Raw genomic sequence first — 14733 nt, 5'->3', positions numbered from 1 at the left:
CTATTCCCCACCGCCGAGGAACGCTAGCGCATCTAAAACTCCAGCGGGGCTAGTTTCGGCACCTTCATTGACCCACCGGTCCACCTTCTCAGACCCAAAGCATATCGACAAGACGGCGCGCCCGAACTCGCCCACCTCCGACGGTTTCGCGTAGCCGAAGAGACCATCCAACCGCATGCTCTGCAAGAAGAGCGGTCCACCGTCGCGACAGGCCTTGGACCACGCATACGCAGTCGATGCGCTCCATATCCCCTCTCGCGCGGTGAAGAACAGGCCGCCGGGGCACTCGCTCCAGCCCAGCTTCAGGGTGTCGTACACCGACAGGAGGATCTTCACCGTCAGCCAGGTGCGGCGCACGCTCTCCGATGTTATCCACGTCCTCCAGCTGCGCAACACGGCGTCGTTTTCGGGCGGCGTGGTCGACATGCCCTGGACTCGGTTGCCGCCAGCGGCACGCTCCCAGAGCTGACCCACCCATCGGGAGAGCACGGGGCTGTGCTGCTCGGCTTGCGCTCGCAGGCGGATGTTGCCGTCGAATAGTCGGATGACCTGGTAGACCAGGAGGGCCTGGACGCGCGCGAGATGCTCCAAGATGTCGAGTGAGGATGGAAGACTGTTCGGGGGCTGGTCTTGCAGGAGCTGCGCAACGCGGTCCTCGATGATGCGGAAGGTCAAGTCCTCGTTTTTGGGATTCTTGGCGAGATAGGCTGTCAGTGCCGTGTATGCGTCCTGGATGGACCGTGGCAGTCGCTGGCGGTAGAGCTGGTGGTGGATGAATGGATTGTGCCCGTCTGATGCCCATTGCTGGAGCCATCGCTGGACGTCACTGACGAATCGCATTAAGAATGAATCGTCGAGAAAGTCTTGTTGCCGTCCGGGCTGCTCATGCTCGACAGTCCAGGAGTCCGGACATTGGAACCAATCGTATTCAGCATCGCCTGCCGTGGTGGCCGAGAGCGCATTTCCAGTGTTCGTCGGCAGCTGCATCTGGTCGGTGCAGAGCCAATCCAGAGGCGGGAGCGGGTTCAGTTCCAACCCGAAGTCAGTGACGTCGGCGTCGACGTCGAGGTCCGGAAATGCTTGGAAACCTAACAGAGCGCTTTCTGAAGACAAAGTATCTGGTAGAGTGCTCTCGAGCGGTGCACATATGCGCCTAACGAATGGATATTCGCACACCGTACCTCGTTCCCTGCACCGCCGACATGCTGGGGTTTGTTTGTTGCATTGCCTCTTGGATCTTGTACATTCGGAACATGCCTTCCGTCGCCAGCTCGTGGGGGGCCTTCTATCGGGTGCCATGTTGCGGGCGTGGACCTGCTTTCCTCCGGTCATTGACGTTGGAGATGAGCCAAGGAAAGGGGAAAGAGGGGAATTGTGAGTGATTAGCAATAGGCTCGACCAATGGAAGTTGCGGAAAGTTTTCCGCCAAAACCCGCAGCGGAAACCCACAGATGCCCCGCTCCGGTTTGAAATCCAATCATTGGGCGGGAATCGGCGGAATTGCGGGAGATGTAGGTGCGGGTCCCGCCTATGCTGCCGAGAGCGTGTCTAGCCTCGAGGATGCAAGTGTCTCGAGCGGTATATAAAGGGAACGTATTCAGTCAATTGATGTCCCACGAACATCTAATTACCTCATTCATTCCCACCTAGGAGCAGTCCAGCACAGCCGTTAATCATGGCTTCACCGTACACATTCACGAAAAAGTCCCACAAGGAGCCATACGAGTCCATATCTCCGCTCCGACCACAATTGTCTCAGGCTGGCAAGACGGTCCTAATCACCGGAGGCTCCGATGGCATCGGCCTTGCCATTGCAAAGGCATTTATCCAAGCCTCGGCCACCAAGGTCATCATCATAGGGCGCCGACAAGAACGCATAGACACCGCCCTCTCCAGCCTCAGCCAGTTCGTGACGCAGGATGCTAAAACGCACGTCAGTGGACGGTCATGCAATATGGCCAATCCTAGCGAAGCCCAGCGCCTTTGGGAAGACTTAGGCAACGAAGGAATAGCTGTTGACGTACTCGTCCTGAATGCAGCAACTGTTTCGACGCAGCAGACGATTCTGGACCGAGGCACCAAAGGAATTTGGGAAGACTACGCTATGAATGTTCGTGCACAGTTGGACTTTGCCGAGAGATTCCACAAGCAACAAGGCGCAGGTGCAAAGGGCCCCAAGGTACGTGCCTCTGCGAGACTATAATCCCGCTCTGAAAATGACGACCAACGTCTCGACCTCGAGCACCGTTTACAGGTTAGCTAATCCAAGTCCCCAGTATCTTGTCCATGTCTCGACGCATGCAATTCACGACTGGAATGCAGCATCTCAGCAGCCGGGCTACGGCCTGACCAAGAATGGCGGCGTAGCCGTCCTACAACAAATAGCCAAAGACGTGCCTCCAGAGACGATGCAGATCCTGATTTTCAACCCCGGGCCCAATTTAACGCAAGCTGCGAGGGATGCTGGGTATACCCAAGATGACTTCCACTGGAATAACCGTGAGTCTTTCCACCGTGCGATCACCGGACTGATGCTGACGACAGTGCCCCAGCTGATCTCTCCGGCCAATTTGCGGTGTGGGCAGCGTCACCGGAAGCCAAGTTCCTTCATGGCCGCTTTGTATGGTCCGAATGGGATGTGGATGAGTTGCAGACTGGGGAGATCCGAAGGAATATCGACGAGGATGCGTTCTTTCTCAAGGTTGGTGTGAAAGGACTTTGAAAGCTCATGGCCAAAAAACCTCTAGCGGATTGAAGATTGGAAGTTATAGCTTTCTGTCTGTTTGGATTTTCCCTTTACCTTCTTCAATTCTACTTCGCTTGCGTCGTCATGTCGCCGAGTCTTGCTGCTAGTCACTGTCCTCTAGACGTAAACCCTTCGGTTAAGTTAAATCACCCCCCTTCCGGTCACCCCCACCTTCTGGCCACCTAAAAATCCGACTTATACCACCACTACTACTTTATTCAACCTGACTTTCTACCTTCCTTGATTTTACTACAATACAACTGCCTGACTTACTAGGTAATTCAGGCTTGCTAAATTCATCTAGACTATCCTTAATATGACCAGCCTCTAATTAAGCCTTCTAGATTGCCTTAATGTTGGCAAACTTTGAATTTGGGCTTAATTTAACCTTCTTCTTCTTCCTAGGCTATGCAGCTTCAAGCTAAGCCTTTAGTGATTCAACCTTTTGTAAAGAAGTAGCCAACTAGATATCTTTTTTGTCAAATGCCTTGTGGATCTTCTAGAATAGTAGTTGTTGTGTGAAAGTAGGTTGCTTTAGGTGGCTAAATTGATATAGTTAATCTTAAAGCTTTATAGCTTTTCTAGGAGTTGACTATACTATTGCAGCTGTATTTAAGTTTTATTAAAGGATAGGTTTACTACTAATTGCATGCTAAAAAGTCGAATTTTCTAGATCTTAGGCTTTTTTGTTAGAGTTTTCTAGCAAAAGTAGGCTAAGTAGAGGTTTGGTTATAGAGACTAGCTATAACCTTATAGCTTTCTACTTACTCTTGATATTCTGACTAGTCAAAGCAGTCTTGCAGGCTTTTTGGTAGCAGGCTAGGAAATTCCGCTTTTCTACTACTATAGAATCTACCTACTAAGCAAGAAAGCCAAGCTCTTTCTAGTAAGCTGTTTTGAAAGGTCTAAATACTAAAAGATTTAGTGGTTGCATAATGTAAAAGGTATATAAAGGTAAGAAAAGCAGGTAAATCTTATGCTAAAAGCAAAGCTATATAAACTTGGTTGTTTTGTAACTGCTATAGCTATCTAAGACTAGTAACTGGTATTTAGAAGGGTTTGTTGGCTAGGTTTTTGAAATAAAGACCTTTTAAAGCTATTTAATAGCAGCGTTATTAGAAATCTAGCCATTTTTGAAAAAGGAGAACTTCTATGTAGTATAAGAAGCTAGTTTGAATAGAAACTATTAGGCTTAAAGCGATTTTCCTTTGAATATAACTAAAGAATCTAAGGCAATACTAGTTGCTAAGATATACTTTAGAAAAGTTATCTAAGCGTATAACCTAGGCTTTTTCTTTCAAATTGCTTTTTTTTAAAGCCTTTTAAGACTAATCTATTAAATCTCTAGCTTTCTATAATCTTAGATTTGTCTATATTATACTAGTTGTATAGCTTAATAGCTTAGATAGCTAGAATCTTTAGATATTAAAACTAATGTCTAATTATATTAGTTGTAGCTTTATTAATATGTTTGGAATTGATAGATTTGCTTTTTTAGGTCTTGATAGCTAGATTTTTGCATAAAAAAGCCTTAACCTAATGCTTTCCAAGTAGCTAGGAGTTTCTTTTGGCTTGCAAGACTTGCTTTGCAAATTCTTTTAGCTAAAAGTAGAAAGGTAGAAGTCTTAAGGCAGCCTAGGTAAGGACTTATTAAGCTAGGTGGCTTTCCTAAAGTAGTGAGAGCCTTTGGTAATTCGAAAATGCATCTTTCCAAGGTATAGTACTATTGAGGCGGTTCTAAAGAGTAGTCCTTAGAACCCTTTATTTTAGAAAAGCCTTGCGTAGACTTTAACTATTTGCAATAGCCTGCAAGGCCTAATTAACGTTATCTTTGGTATATAGCTTTATTGTCAACTAATCAAGATAATTGCAAAAAGTAGGCTTAATTAGGCTTAATTTGATCAAGGAATAGAAGTTTGTTTGGTGATGGTTGAAATGGCAGTGTGGAATTTTTGGGTGGCTGGAAGGTGGGGGTGGCTAGAAGGGGGGTGATTTAACTTAATCCTGGTATCGCTGTAGGCCTCGAACGGCCTGCACATTTAATTAACTCCTAGAAGCCTGCGGTGGCACAGCTGTGGTGCTTCGCTTTGCCTAGTTGGGCTAAGCCTCGAAAGGCTGTATATCTAATGCCTAGCATTCAACATCTAACACTTATCGACGGGCCGTTGCAATCCCAGGAGACGATTTAGATCATTTCCAGCCCAAGCCCAAATAGACAACCCTTTCGGAATTATTATCGTAGGACTATAACACAGATCTCATCTAATCAGTGAATGACATCTTGATATTTCAAGGCAATTTCTCTAATGTCTAGTCTATTTGAAGTTGCTGTTTAGCCAGCTCATCAACAAGTCCAAATGTTAAAACTTGACGCGATAGTACTCAGCAAGCATCCCGGCGCAATAGTCCAGGTCCTCCTGATTCATCCCTTTCTTGTATCCCACGAATGATGTTTGATCACGAAGGACGTCAAAATATACCCCTGGTGCTGTGTTAGGATCCCTGCTGATGGATCCATCCGGGTAGAGAACAGCAAACTTGTTGTTTCCCACTTTCACATTAACATGAGACCCTTTACCAGGGTCGTAGTCCCAGCGGAGCTCCCAATAATCGCCTGGCTTGATATCAACCTGTCTCTTTCCGTTGCCATACTGATAAAACCCCTTAGCCGCAACGGTAGCCCGACCGCTAAGACCCGTCACATGTTCCTGTTCAAAACTAAGTGTCTAATGAGTATCCTTTCGGCTTCAGAAATTGGAAAATCGCACAGAAGGTCCATCGTACCTCGTCCAATGTCGCTGACCTTTATCCCATGTCTCAGTCGTATCTTTCTTGGGAAACTTGCTGAGTATGATTCTCTTCTTTTGGGCATGCTCAACAACATCCGAGTTGCCCAAGATTTGGAGAGCATCGCACAATAACTGAGTACTTGGAACAAGTTGCTCAGCCATCACTGCGTTAATACCAGGGACGGAACCTGGAAGATCTTCGAATATGTTATGGAATCGTAGGTGGCTAAGAGATAGGAAACTTGAGGAGAGGGGTCAACATGATTTTAATATTTTTCGTCAATTCCTTGTCTTACTGTTAGAAGCTACCTATGACAAACGCCAAGTCACTGCTCAAGGCTAAGTGATGCATTATAGGTTAAGACATTGCATTTTTCAACGCCCATTAACGCCCAATTCTGCACTTTCAAGCGGGAAGATGACCCACCCCATGCATATCCAATAGGACCTTAAAAAGGCAATCAGCTGAATAGCCACGTCAATTGCTCTTTTGCGCACCTGACATCTTTCAATCCAATAGTTTGAAGCCACGCTCGTCGTACTTGCAGAAACGCACATTTCCCTGTATTTCCCTAGTCAAATGAGGAGTGGGTTTGAGACTCTGGGCCGGCCCATCAAGCAATTCTGGTTCATTGACACACTCATGGTGCCGCGTGAGTTTTGAAGACAACGAATCTTATGAGTGGCATTATAACACCTACTAGTTCGGTAATTACTACCCACATCTGTCGAAATCCTCTTCCGCCTTGTTTAATAGGCCTGTTTGTCGTCACAGAATTAACTTTGGAGCATCAACCTAGTGTTCGGAGGCTGCGAGTCGACTTGTTGAGACAATGCTGCCTCTAAATGCAGTGCAAGTTCTGGAAGACGACGAGGTAGTAGTCTTTAAGCTAAAGATCAACTTGAACCCCTTAGCCCTCCTCGAACCCCAGCAATGTCTCCTCCTACGCACCTAATACCGTTTTGGAGAAACAATGTCCCACATGAACGACCCCGAGGTTTTGATGAAGGTGATGAAGCAGTCTTGGCGATTTTGGCTCCCAAGCTGGTTTAGGTGGGTGTCAATACTGTGATCCGTCCCAAGATAGTCGCAGCACAGCCATCGGGTGGAGATGGCTGACGCCCGGGTGGTAGCACTTGAGGATCAGGCCGTGGCCCGACAGGTGGGCGGCGCGAGATAGACGGTCGTGCAGGAGCTGCGCAGTGGCGGAGTTGGGTTGGAGCAGCGACTTACGGCGGCGAGGTAGGGTTCTGGCCCGTCGCCCGGCGCCGCAGAGCTTGGTCGTCGTCCTGGTTGACGGGGAGGAGGTGCAAGTAGAGGTGCGCCAGGAGGCCAGGAGGTCCGGTTCTGGCAAGACCCCGGAGTCGGAGCTGGAGACGAGGAGCTTGTCGGCCTTTGACTGGAAGGGCCGCATATCTATGGTCGAAAAACAACTCGCGGCAGTAAAAACAATTCTCAATGTGATGCGGAAGCTGGAGCCGCCTGCCGTGAAACTCCTTCGGAAGTTCGGAAGCCAAAAGCTTATTTAATGACGAGGACCTCAGGCCGATAGAGGTGCACGTTCGCTTGCTCTTGCAGCACGATGCATGGCTGGACGACGTAGACGGCGGAGACGGGGATTTGAGGCTGCATTCGGAGAACTCAGCAAGATCAAGTGGGTGTTCGACCTACGTCTGGGATGCCATTTCCGCCGCACTAGGACCGTAAGGACCGTGGCAGCAGTGGCAAAATCTTCACAAACAAAACGAATAAGGCGGAGGAAATATTGCCACTCGCATGACCTTATCATGCGGAGGATTCCCGGCCGGCAAGGACTTATCAATGAGATGAATTTGCCTTGTAACCGTGTTTCTTATCAAAGGCATCTATCCTCTAGCAATTCGGGCACTAGAAGGTTAGACCGGGGTTCTAGAATCTATGACTAAAACTAGCTGTATCAAAATGTCCAACCAATGAATGGGGAGTGGGGATTTAGGTTGGAGTGAGTGTGTGCTAATCAGACTCGGGCTTCATTAGCTATCAAAGATTGGCAGATAAGCGCGATATCTCCGACGTTAGTCAGGGTCCCTTAGCCTGACATAGCGACGAAGATATGTACAGGATATTCAGCGATAAAGCAATTGGTTGGTCTAGGACCATTGGGAGCCATTACTAAAATGTGGGGCATGGAGGATCACACCCTTCCAGTATCCAATACACCCGTTTGCCACCCTTTATCTTATCTACTTTAGCACGAGATTGGAGGGTTCTTATCTTGTTACCTCTTCGCCACCCGACACCTACAGTGTATGCGCCCTTTTAAGGTAGCTTAAGGCTTGACTTGTGAACACAAAAATGATAATGCCGCCGCGGCCGGCCCGGCACCAACCTGAAATGACCAGAGTCTTGGTTCTCATGAAACACTTTCCCCAACTCTCGTCCAAATTATCTTCTAGTCATAGTCAGCGACAACATGAAGCCGGTGGCAGAAGTGATGGCATCCAAGGCCGATAACCTCGACACGACTGAGAAGATGGCGACTCTCGACAGCAAGATTTCCAGTCTCGACGACTTTGTGGTTGCCGAGCAATTCATGGTCGACCCCAAGGCCGAACGAGCGCTGGTTTGGAAATTCGACTTGCGCCTGCTCCCTGTCCTCGCCATCATGTACCTCTTCAACAGCCTCGACAAATCGAACCTGGGGAATGCCAAGACTGCTGGACTGGAAAAGTCATTGGGTCTCGTTGGGGATCAATATAACATCATCTTGAGTGTGTTTTTTGTACCCTATGTTCTCACTGGTAAGCTGTGCTCTGGCTCTGGGGTATCACTATTTATTTCGCGTTCTTCGCTTAACGAATTGCAGCCCCTATCCTCGGCATATTGGGCAAGAAGTACGGCCCAAGCCGAGTCCTTCCCTGCATGATGTTTGTCTTTGGATGCTGTACCCTGCTGGTAGTGGCGACAAGGAATTTCGCTGGGATCATGACTATTCGTTGGTTCTTGGGCATGAGCGAGTCGGCCTTCTTTCCGCTCGTCATTTACTACCAGACCATGTATGTCCCCTAACCCACGTCTCCCCCCTGAAGATGAGACGAGATTTTAACTAATTTTATCACAAAAAAAGGTTCTATCGCAGGGGGGAACTCGCCCGCCGACTCGCCATATTCTATGCAGCGCAAAGCATCGCCTCCGCATTTGGTGGCCTCCTCGCCTTCGGTGTATTCCAGATCAAGGGGGGGTCGCTGGAACCCTGGCGCTACCTCTTCGTCATCGAAGGCTCCTGCACCATTCTCTTCTCAGTCTTTGCGTTCTGGTACCTCCCGCGCTCCGCATCCGAAGCCCGCTTCCTCAACGCCGCCGAGAGGCAGTTGGCATATCATCGCATGGCCATCGACTCGTCCTCGGTCGTCAACGAAAAGTTCAACATCCGCGAATCCCTCAAGATATTCAGACACCCATCGAGTTGGGTCATCATGGCAATTGAAATCTGCCTTGGTGTGCCTCTACAATCCGTCCAGCTGTTCCTACCGCAGATCGTCCAGAGGCTCGGCTACGGCACGACGAAGACGAACCTGTACACTGTGGCGCCGAACGTGTCGGGCGCTGTCATGTTGTTGGTCCTGGCCTTTGCAAGCGATTACACAAGACTGCGCTTCCCGTTCGTGGCGCTCGGCTTTGCCTTCACTTTCACGGGTATGGTGCTGTATGCATGTCTTGACGTGCAGGCTCAGCTCCACGCCGCATACTTTGCGTCTTTCATGATGACCTGGGGAACCAGTGCGCCGAGCGTGCTGCTCGATGTTCTGTACAACAACAACATCGCGCACGAGGGTCGGAGGGTCGTCTTGACTAGCATCGCTGTGCCGGTTGCGAATTTGATGGGTGTCGTGAGTAGCAACATCTTCCAGAATAAGGATGCGCCCAAGTACATCCCAGCGCTGGCGACGACGGCGGCATTTGGTGGGATGGGGTTTGTGTTGACTTGTCTGTTTGGGGCGTACATGATGTGGGATAACAAGAGAAGGGATGCAAGACAGGGTGTCAAGGTGAAAGCGACGGATATTTCGACCGAGAAGTTGAGAGACGGTCCTGATTCACCAGATTTCAGGTGGTGTCTTTGAGAGCCGCAATCATCATACATTGACAACCATGACGACCATGAGTAGCAGGTCTAGCATGAAATTGAAAACAAGTTCTTCCTTCTTCTTTAAACAAGGGCACTGCTATTCATCACGTGAGGACCTCGTGTTATGGGCTTGTCAAGCGCACCTAATTATTTCCAAACTCCATCAACATTGTCCCGGCAACGCAAGCCTGAATGCATTCACCAGGTCTACCATGTTATTCACCCTCCTTATCACCCCCAGAACTCCTCCCCGTATATCATGATCAGGTTTGTATCCTCCCGCGCCAAGACCACCAGGTATGACCCCCCCATCGACTCCACCGTGGCCTTCACTTCCCCTCCCAACGCGCTTACTCCTTGACATTCGCTAATCTCGGCGTGGGGCTTAGTCTTAGTATATTCTTGACCTTGAACTTAATCCTCTCTCTCATGTACCGCCTTCACCACTGGATTGACCTGCTGTCTCATGTCCGCGTCTGAGCAGTGCTTCCCACTAGCAACCACAAACACAGGTACCTCCTTGGTTGACTGAAGGGGGCTGTCTGGTTGGACCTTTCTCAAGACACTTGCAGTTCCCCAAGGCTCTTCGTCTCCAATCATGTCTTGAGTCAGCTAGTGGGCCAATTTGGAGCGAGAGAACGAAATAATGCGTTGAAAGAAGCTTGTCCCCTTTGTACCCATTAGACCATATAAGGCGTGTCGTGTTCGCGTAATCCCACCGGCTTGTGCGTGCATTCTGAGTCTCGGCGGTTCTGCCGTGGGCGATTCCCTATTCGTATCCCTCCTCTGGTGGGAAGAGGCGACGACAGATTCCCGCATAATAATGTCCAGTTATTGTACGAGACAGGAGCGACGGCTGATTGTTGGGCGGTGGACTGCGCCGGAGATGTCCATATTTAGCGACAGGCCTCAAAGGCACTTGGGAGGCAATGTGTCTCCATGCGACACTTACACTTCCCAAGCCCACAAGATGGGTTCGTTGCGGTCAGTGACACTTTTTAGACTCCTGTGTATGACTCTTGGGCTGCTTGTGTTGTACGCTGTATCAAAGCAGGGGCCGAATCAGGAGAGAGATAACTCTCGTAGAGTGTAAAATCGTCTGCCATGCTGACCGAATGTAGCAATTGCAGCTGCAACAGCTGTGCGAGCCCATAGATGTTTATCTAGGCAGCGCCGCCTCACGTTTGGCCCAAGTAGTCACCAGAGGGGGTTACTGCACTTGCTCTCGGCGACGAAAACACCGCGAGCAGCAGCAGGAGGAAACATACCAGGATTCACAATCATTGCCAGTGATGGCGATGAGGCCGCGGATCTCAAAGTTGGAGATGTAGTTGGCTATGCTTATACATCTACCGGGAGTGGCTTCTTGCCAATGTAGGTGCAGTCTTGACCATAGCCATTAGGTGTCGTCATCTCAAACAAGCGCGGTCAAGTGTCATGCCAACGATGACTTTGCTGGCTTGCACGACGGCGTGGATCGTCATAGCCGGTGCGGCCGCTGTCTCCGTCTTGTTGACGTGGGATCGCGGACAATTCCCTCCTAGACATCCATTGCTGGTTGCTAGCTGAAAGAGAATAAGCAGGTGTCTGAGCCATCTGGAGAACAGAAGTAAGTGACGGAAAAGAGACAAACAGAACTTACTTGAATCCCACTGTCCATGCAGATCATGGGTTATGTAGACGATGCAATCGACCACGTTCGCTATGGATGCGATGGGGAAAATCCCCCTGAGATATCAAGACGAAGCGGAGCGGCGATGGCGAGAGACTTGCCGGCTGGGACGGAGGCTCTCACAAGCTGCAAGAAGGCTAGCGTGGCTAGGTAGTTTGGACCGTCGTCTAGGCTCCAGGTGGGATGCTAGGGATAGCGAGGGCGTTGAGGGTATTCTTAGTCGAAGTCGACGCCGTCGAGCCCGTTGTTGACAATGAAGGCGGCTACGTTGCTGGCAAAGGTGTCGCTGTACCGACGTTACGCCCTGGCGGAAGATGGGGAATGTGTCGTAGTCGGTCAAGAACGACCAGCCTCTAAAAGACAGGATGCGCTTGACGCCGGTGAGGCCAACACTTACAGGGCTGTCTTCTACGTCGATGTTGAAACCCTTTATGTTCGTCAGCGCTTGTCATGTCACCCTCATGCTGCCTTTTTCATTGTTTTGCTTTCCAAGCCAAACGCCAAACTCATATCATGAATTCCGGTAGACGCGCCAAAGTTACTGAGCCACGAGAAGATGATAGATGGCGAAAGGATGTGGGAGGATATTCAAATGCGATAGTGACCTGGTCAGCTGACGAAATGATAGGAGGGGTTAGGGATTTATCGAGGAGATGAGGATCTGCTGAAAAGCGGGGATGACCATGCTTTTCCCAATCCACCAACCAGTAAGAAATGTCACCCAAGCCCGTAACTGGTAGGTGGTATTGCAACGTTCCAAAAAGTTAGGAAGGTCAGAATAATGTAACCCGAAGGTCACGTTCACGTTACGTTACTAACAATTCAATCCAGCACAGGGTGACTAGGTTGCGACTGCGACGCAGCCCCGAGTATCGTGAAGGTTTTGGCCCAGTGCGATATCAATGTAGTGGTTGCGGCTCCAATTAGTATGCGCAAGGTTGCATGTCTAGTGCCAGACCTTTTTGGGGCACAGGCGGCCGTTAATTAAAACGCGGGGAATATCTTTGTATGTATACTACATGAGGGACGGATTACATTCAGCGCATCATTGCCTAGATGAGAAATCATTCATCCCAAATTTGACCCCACAAGTAATAACCGGCAAACTCCTTGTGCGGCTAAAACTCGGTGGCGGGACACGTCGAAAATTAATATCGGTGGCAGCGATCTCCCTTTTCCACCACCCCTTCGAAGCTAAGGCAACATTCCTTGAAGATGCGTGTCAATAACGTCGTCAAGGTTGTCACAGCCATCACGTGCGCATTGGCTGGCGTCGTTGACGCCGTCCAAGTCAATCCGCTCCCAGCCCCCGTATCCATCAAATGGGGCACCTCGGGCCCGAAGCAGGTCGCTGGGTATCTGGTCGTCCAGGCTCCGTACCACCAGCTGGTCAACGACGCCTGGAACAGGGCGTTTAACACCATTGCCTCTTTGAAATGGGTACCACAGGCCACGGAAGCGCCAATCCCCACGTTCGATCCGTTTCCCACTGAGCCACCCGCAGCTACACCCGCAGCTACACCCGCAGCTAGTCCTACCAGTAATGCAACTCAGGTGTCGACTAATAAATCGAAACGCCACGGTTCCCCGCTCCTCATTGAAGTAAAACTTGACATCAAGGATTACAAGGCGGATCTTCAGCACGGCGTTGATGAATCCTACACGCTAGACATCACGGCAAGCTCACCGGCCATCGACATCACTGCCAAGACCGTCTGGGGCGCCCTCCATGCCTTTACGACGCTCCAGCAGATTATCATCTCCGATGGTCGCGGCGGGCTCATGGTCGAGCAGCCCGTGTCCATCAAGGACGCGCCCATCTACCCGTACCGCGGAGTCATGATTGACACGGGGCGGAACTTCATCAGCCTGAAGAAGATCTTCGAGCAGATCGATGGCATGGCCCTCGCGAAACTCAATGTCTTGCACTGGCACATCGACGACGACCAATCCTGGCCGCTGAAGGTGAAGGTCTTCCCGGAGATGACCAAGGACGCATACTCGGCGCGCGAGACGTACTCGCACGACGACGTCCGGGACATCATCGCGTACGCCCGCGCCCGCGGCGTTCGCGTCATCCCCGAGATTGACATGCCCGGCCACTCGTCTGCTGGGTGGAAGCAGGTCGACCCGGACATTGTCGCCTGCGAGAACTCGTGGTGGTCCAACGACAATTGGCCGCTCCACACAGCCGTGCAGCCAAACCCGGGTCAGCTGGAGATCCTCAACGACAAGACCTACGAGGTGGTCGGGAAGGTGTACCAGGAGCTCTCGGGCCTCTTCACCGACGACTTCTTCCACGTCGGGGGCGACGAGCTGCAGACAGGCTGCTACAACCTCAGCACCATCACCCAGGAGTGGTTCGCGGCCAACTCGTCGCGGACATACGACGACCTCGTCCAGTACTGGATGGACCATGCCCTGCCCATCTTCCAGAAGCCCAAGAACCGCCGCCTGATGATGTGGGAGGACGTCGCCATCAACGACCCGCACGCCCACCACGTCCCCAAGGACGTCGTGATGCAGAGCTGGAACCTGGGGCTCGCCAACATCAAGAAGCTGACCTCGTCGGGCTACGACGTCGTGGTCTCCTCGTCCGACTGGTTCTACCTCGACTGCGGCGTCGGCGGCTACGTGACCAACGACCCGCGTTACAACGAGAACGCCAACCCGGACCCGGACACGCCCAGCTTCAACTTCGGCGGCACCGGCGGATCCTGGTGCGCCCCCTACAAGACATGGCAGCGCATCTACGACTACGACTTCACCACCAACTTGACCGAGGCCGAGGCCCGCCACGTCATCGGCGTCACCGCGCCGCTGTGGTCCGAGCAGGTCGACGACACGTGCGTGTCGTCCAAGATGTGGCCGCGCGCCGCGGCGTTGGCGGAGCTAGCTTGGTCGGGGAATAGGGATGCCCAGGGGAACAAGCGGACCACGCTGATGACGCAGCGGATCCTTAACTTTAGGGAGTATCTGGTCGCGGTGGGCGTTCAGGCTGCGCCGTTGGTGCCGAAGTACTGCTTGCAGCACCCGCATGCGTGCGATTTGTACTATAACCAGAGTGCGGTCGTGTGATAGCGCTTGTTTTGGGGGGGGGGGGGGAATGTCTCATTTAAGCCTTAAAGCCAGCTCTTCTAGCCAAAATTAGAAGTCTGAAGTACCCACGATTTAATAGCATATAGCCTGTAGTAAATGCTCTTGTGCACTACTGGCGTTTTGGTTTGGTATCGGTAATGCTTTGTGAGAAGGAGCGAAACAGCTGGTGGCTAGACTCACTTCAGAGGGCCGAAACATCGAAGTGCCTAACACAGATTCTCCATTCTCCGATGCAAGTTCGAAATATCATGTTGGGCACCTCGAGTGACTTTATTGGCATTGATCGCGGTCATGCAAGTGTCCTGGGCAAGGCCGCGC

At 50.9% G+C, this 14733-nt stretch overlaps 5 protein-coding genes across 5 annotated transcripts; 3 read left to right on the top strand and 2 right to left on the bottom strand.

Annotated features, from left to right (window-relative positions):
- Nucleotides 1–1731, bottom strand: QBC33DRAFT_581723 (uncharacterized protein; the record flags this gene model as incomplete). Its single annotated transcript, XM_060431282.1, has 2 exons — nt 1–1270; nt 1691–1731. 2 exons carry the CDS (start codon nt 1729–1731, stop codon nt 1–3), a joined length of 1311 nt encoding a protein of 436 aa, XP_060278655.1.
- A 3316-nt stretch (nt 1732–5047) lies between these two features.
- QBC33DRAFT_623662 (uncharacterized protein) lies at nt 5048–5743 on the bottom strand. Its single transcript, XM_060432911.1, has 2 exons — nt 5531–5743; nt 5048–5464 (listed from the first exon to the last, which is right to left on the bottom strand). Exons 1-2 carry the CDS (start codon nt 5695–5697, stop codon nt 5107–5109), a joined length of 525 nt encoding a protein of 174 aa, XP_060278654.1. The 5' UTR covers nt 5698–5743; the 3' UTR covers nt 5048–5106.
- A 2072-nt stretch (nt 5744–7815) lies between these two features.
- QBC33DRAFT_551896 (MFS general substrate transporter) lies at nt 7816–9734 on the top strand. The gene is made up of 3 exons (XM_060429242.1): nt 7816–8316; nt 8382–8571; nt 8643–9734. The coding sequence occupies exons 1-3, from the start codon at nt 7989–7991 to the stop codon at nt 9637–9639; spliced, it is 1515 nt and encodes a 504-aa protein (XP_060278653.1). The 5' UTR covers nt 7816–7988; the 3' UTR covers nt 9640–9734.
- An 880-nt stretch (nt 9735–10614) lies between these two features.
- Nucleotides 10615–11457, top strand: QBC33DRAFT_519522 (uncharacterized protein; the record flags this gene model as incomplete). Its single annotated transcript, XM_060426294.1, has 4 exons — nt 10615–10679; nt 10800–11018; nt 11228–11253; nt 11378–11457. 4 exons carry the CDS (start codon nt 10615–10617, stop codon nt 11455–11457), a joined length of 390 nt encoding a protein of 129 aa, XP_060278652.1.
- A 224-nt stretch (nt 11458–11681) lies between these two features.
- QBC33DRAFT_614311 (glycoside hydrolase superfamily) lies at nt 11682–14602 on the top strand (the record flags this gene model as incomplete). Its single annotated transcript, XM_060432586.1, has 2 exons — nt 11682–11696; nt 12481–14602. The coding sequence occupies 2 exons, from the start codon at nt 11682–11684 to the stop codon at nt 14392–14394; spliced, it is 1929 nt and encodes a 642-aa protein (XP_060278651.1). The 3' UTR covers nt 14395–14602.
- Nucleotides 14603–14733: the final 131 nt, after the last annotated feature.

This window comes from Phialemonium atrogriseum (genome assembly GCF_030411735.1).
Source record: "Phialemonium atrogriseum strain 8032-3 unplaced genomic scaffold QBC33scaffold_41, whole genome shotgun sequence".
NCBI lineage: Eukaryota > Fungi > Ascomycota > Sordariomycetes > Cephalothecales > Cephalothecaceae > Phialemonium > Phialemonium atrogriseum.
The sequence above is the reverse complement of the archived record's forward strand: the minus strand, read 5'-3'. Positions and strand labels throughout refer to the sequence as shown.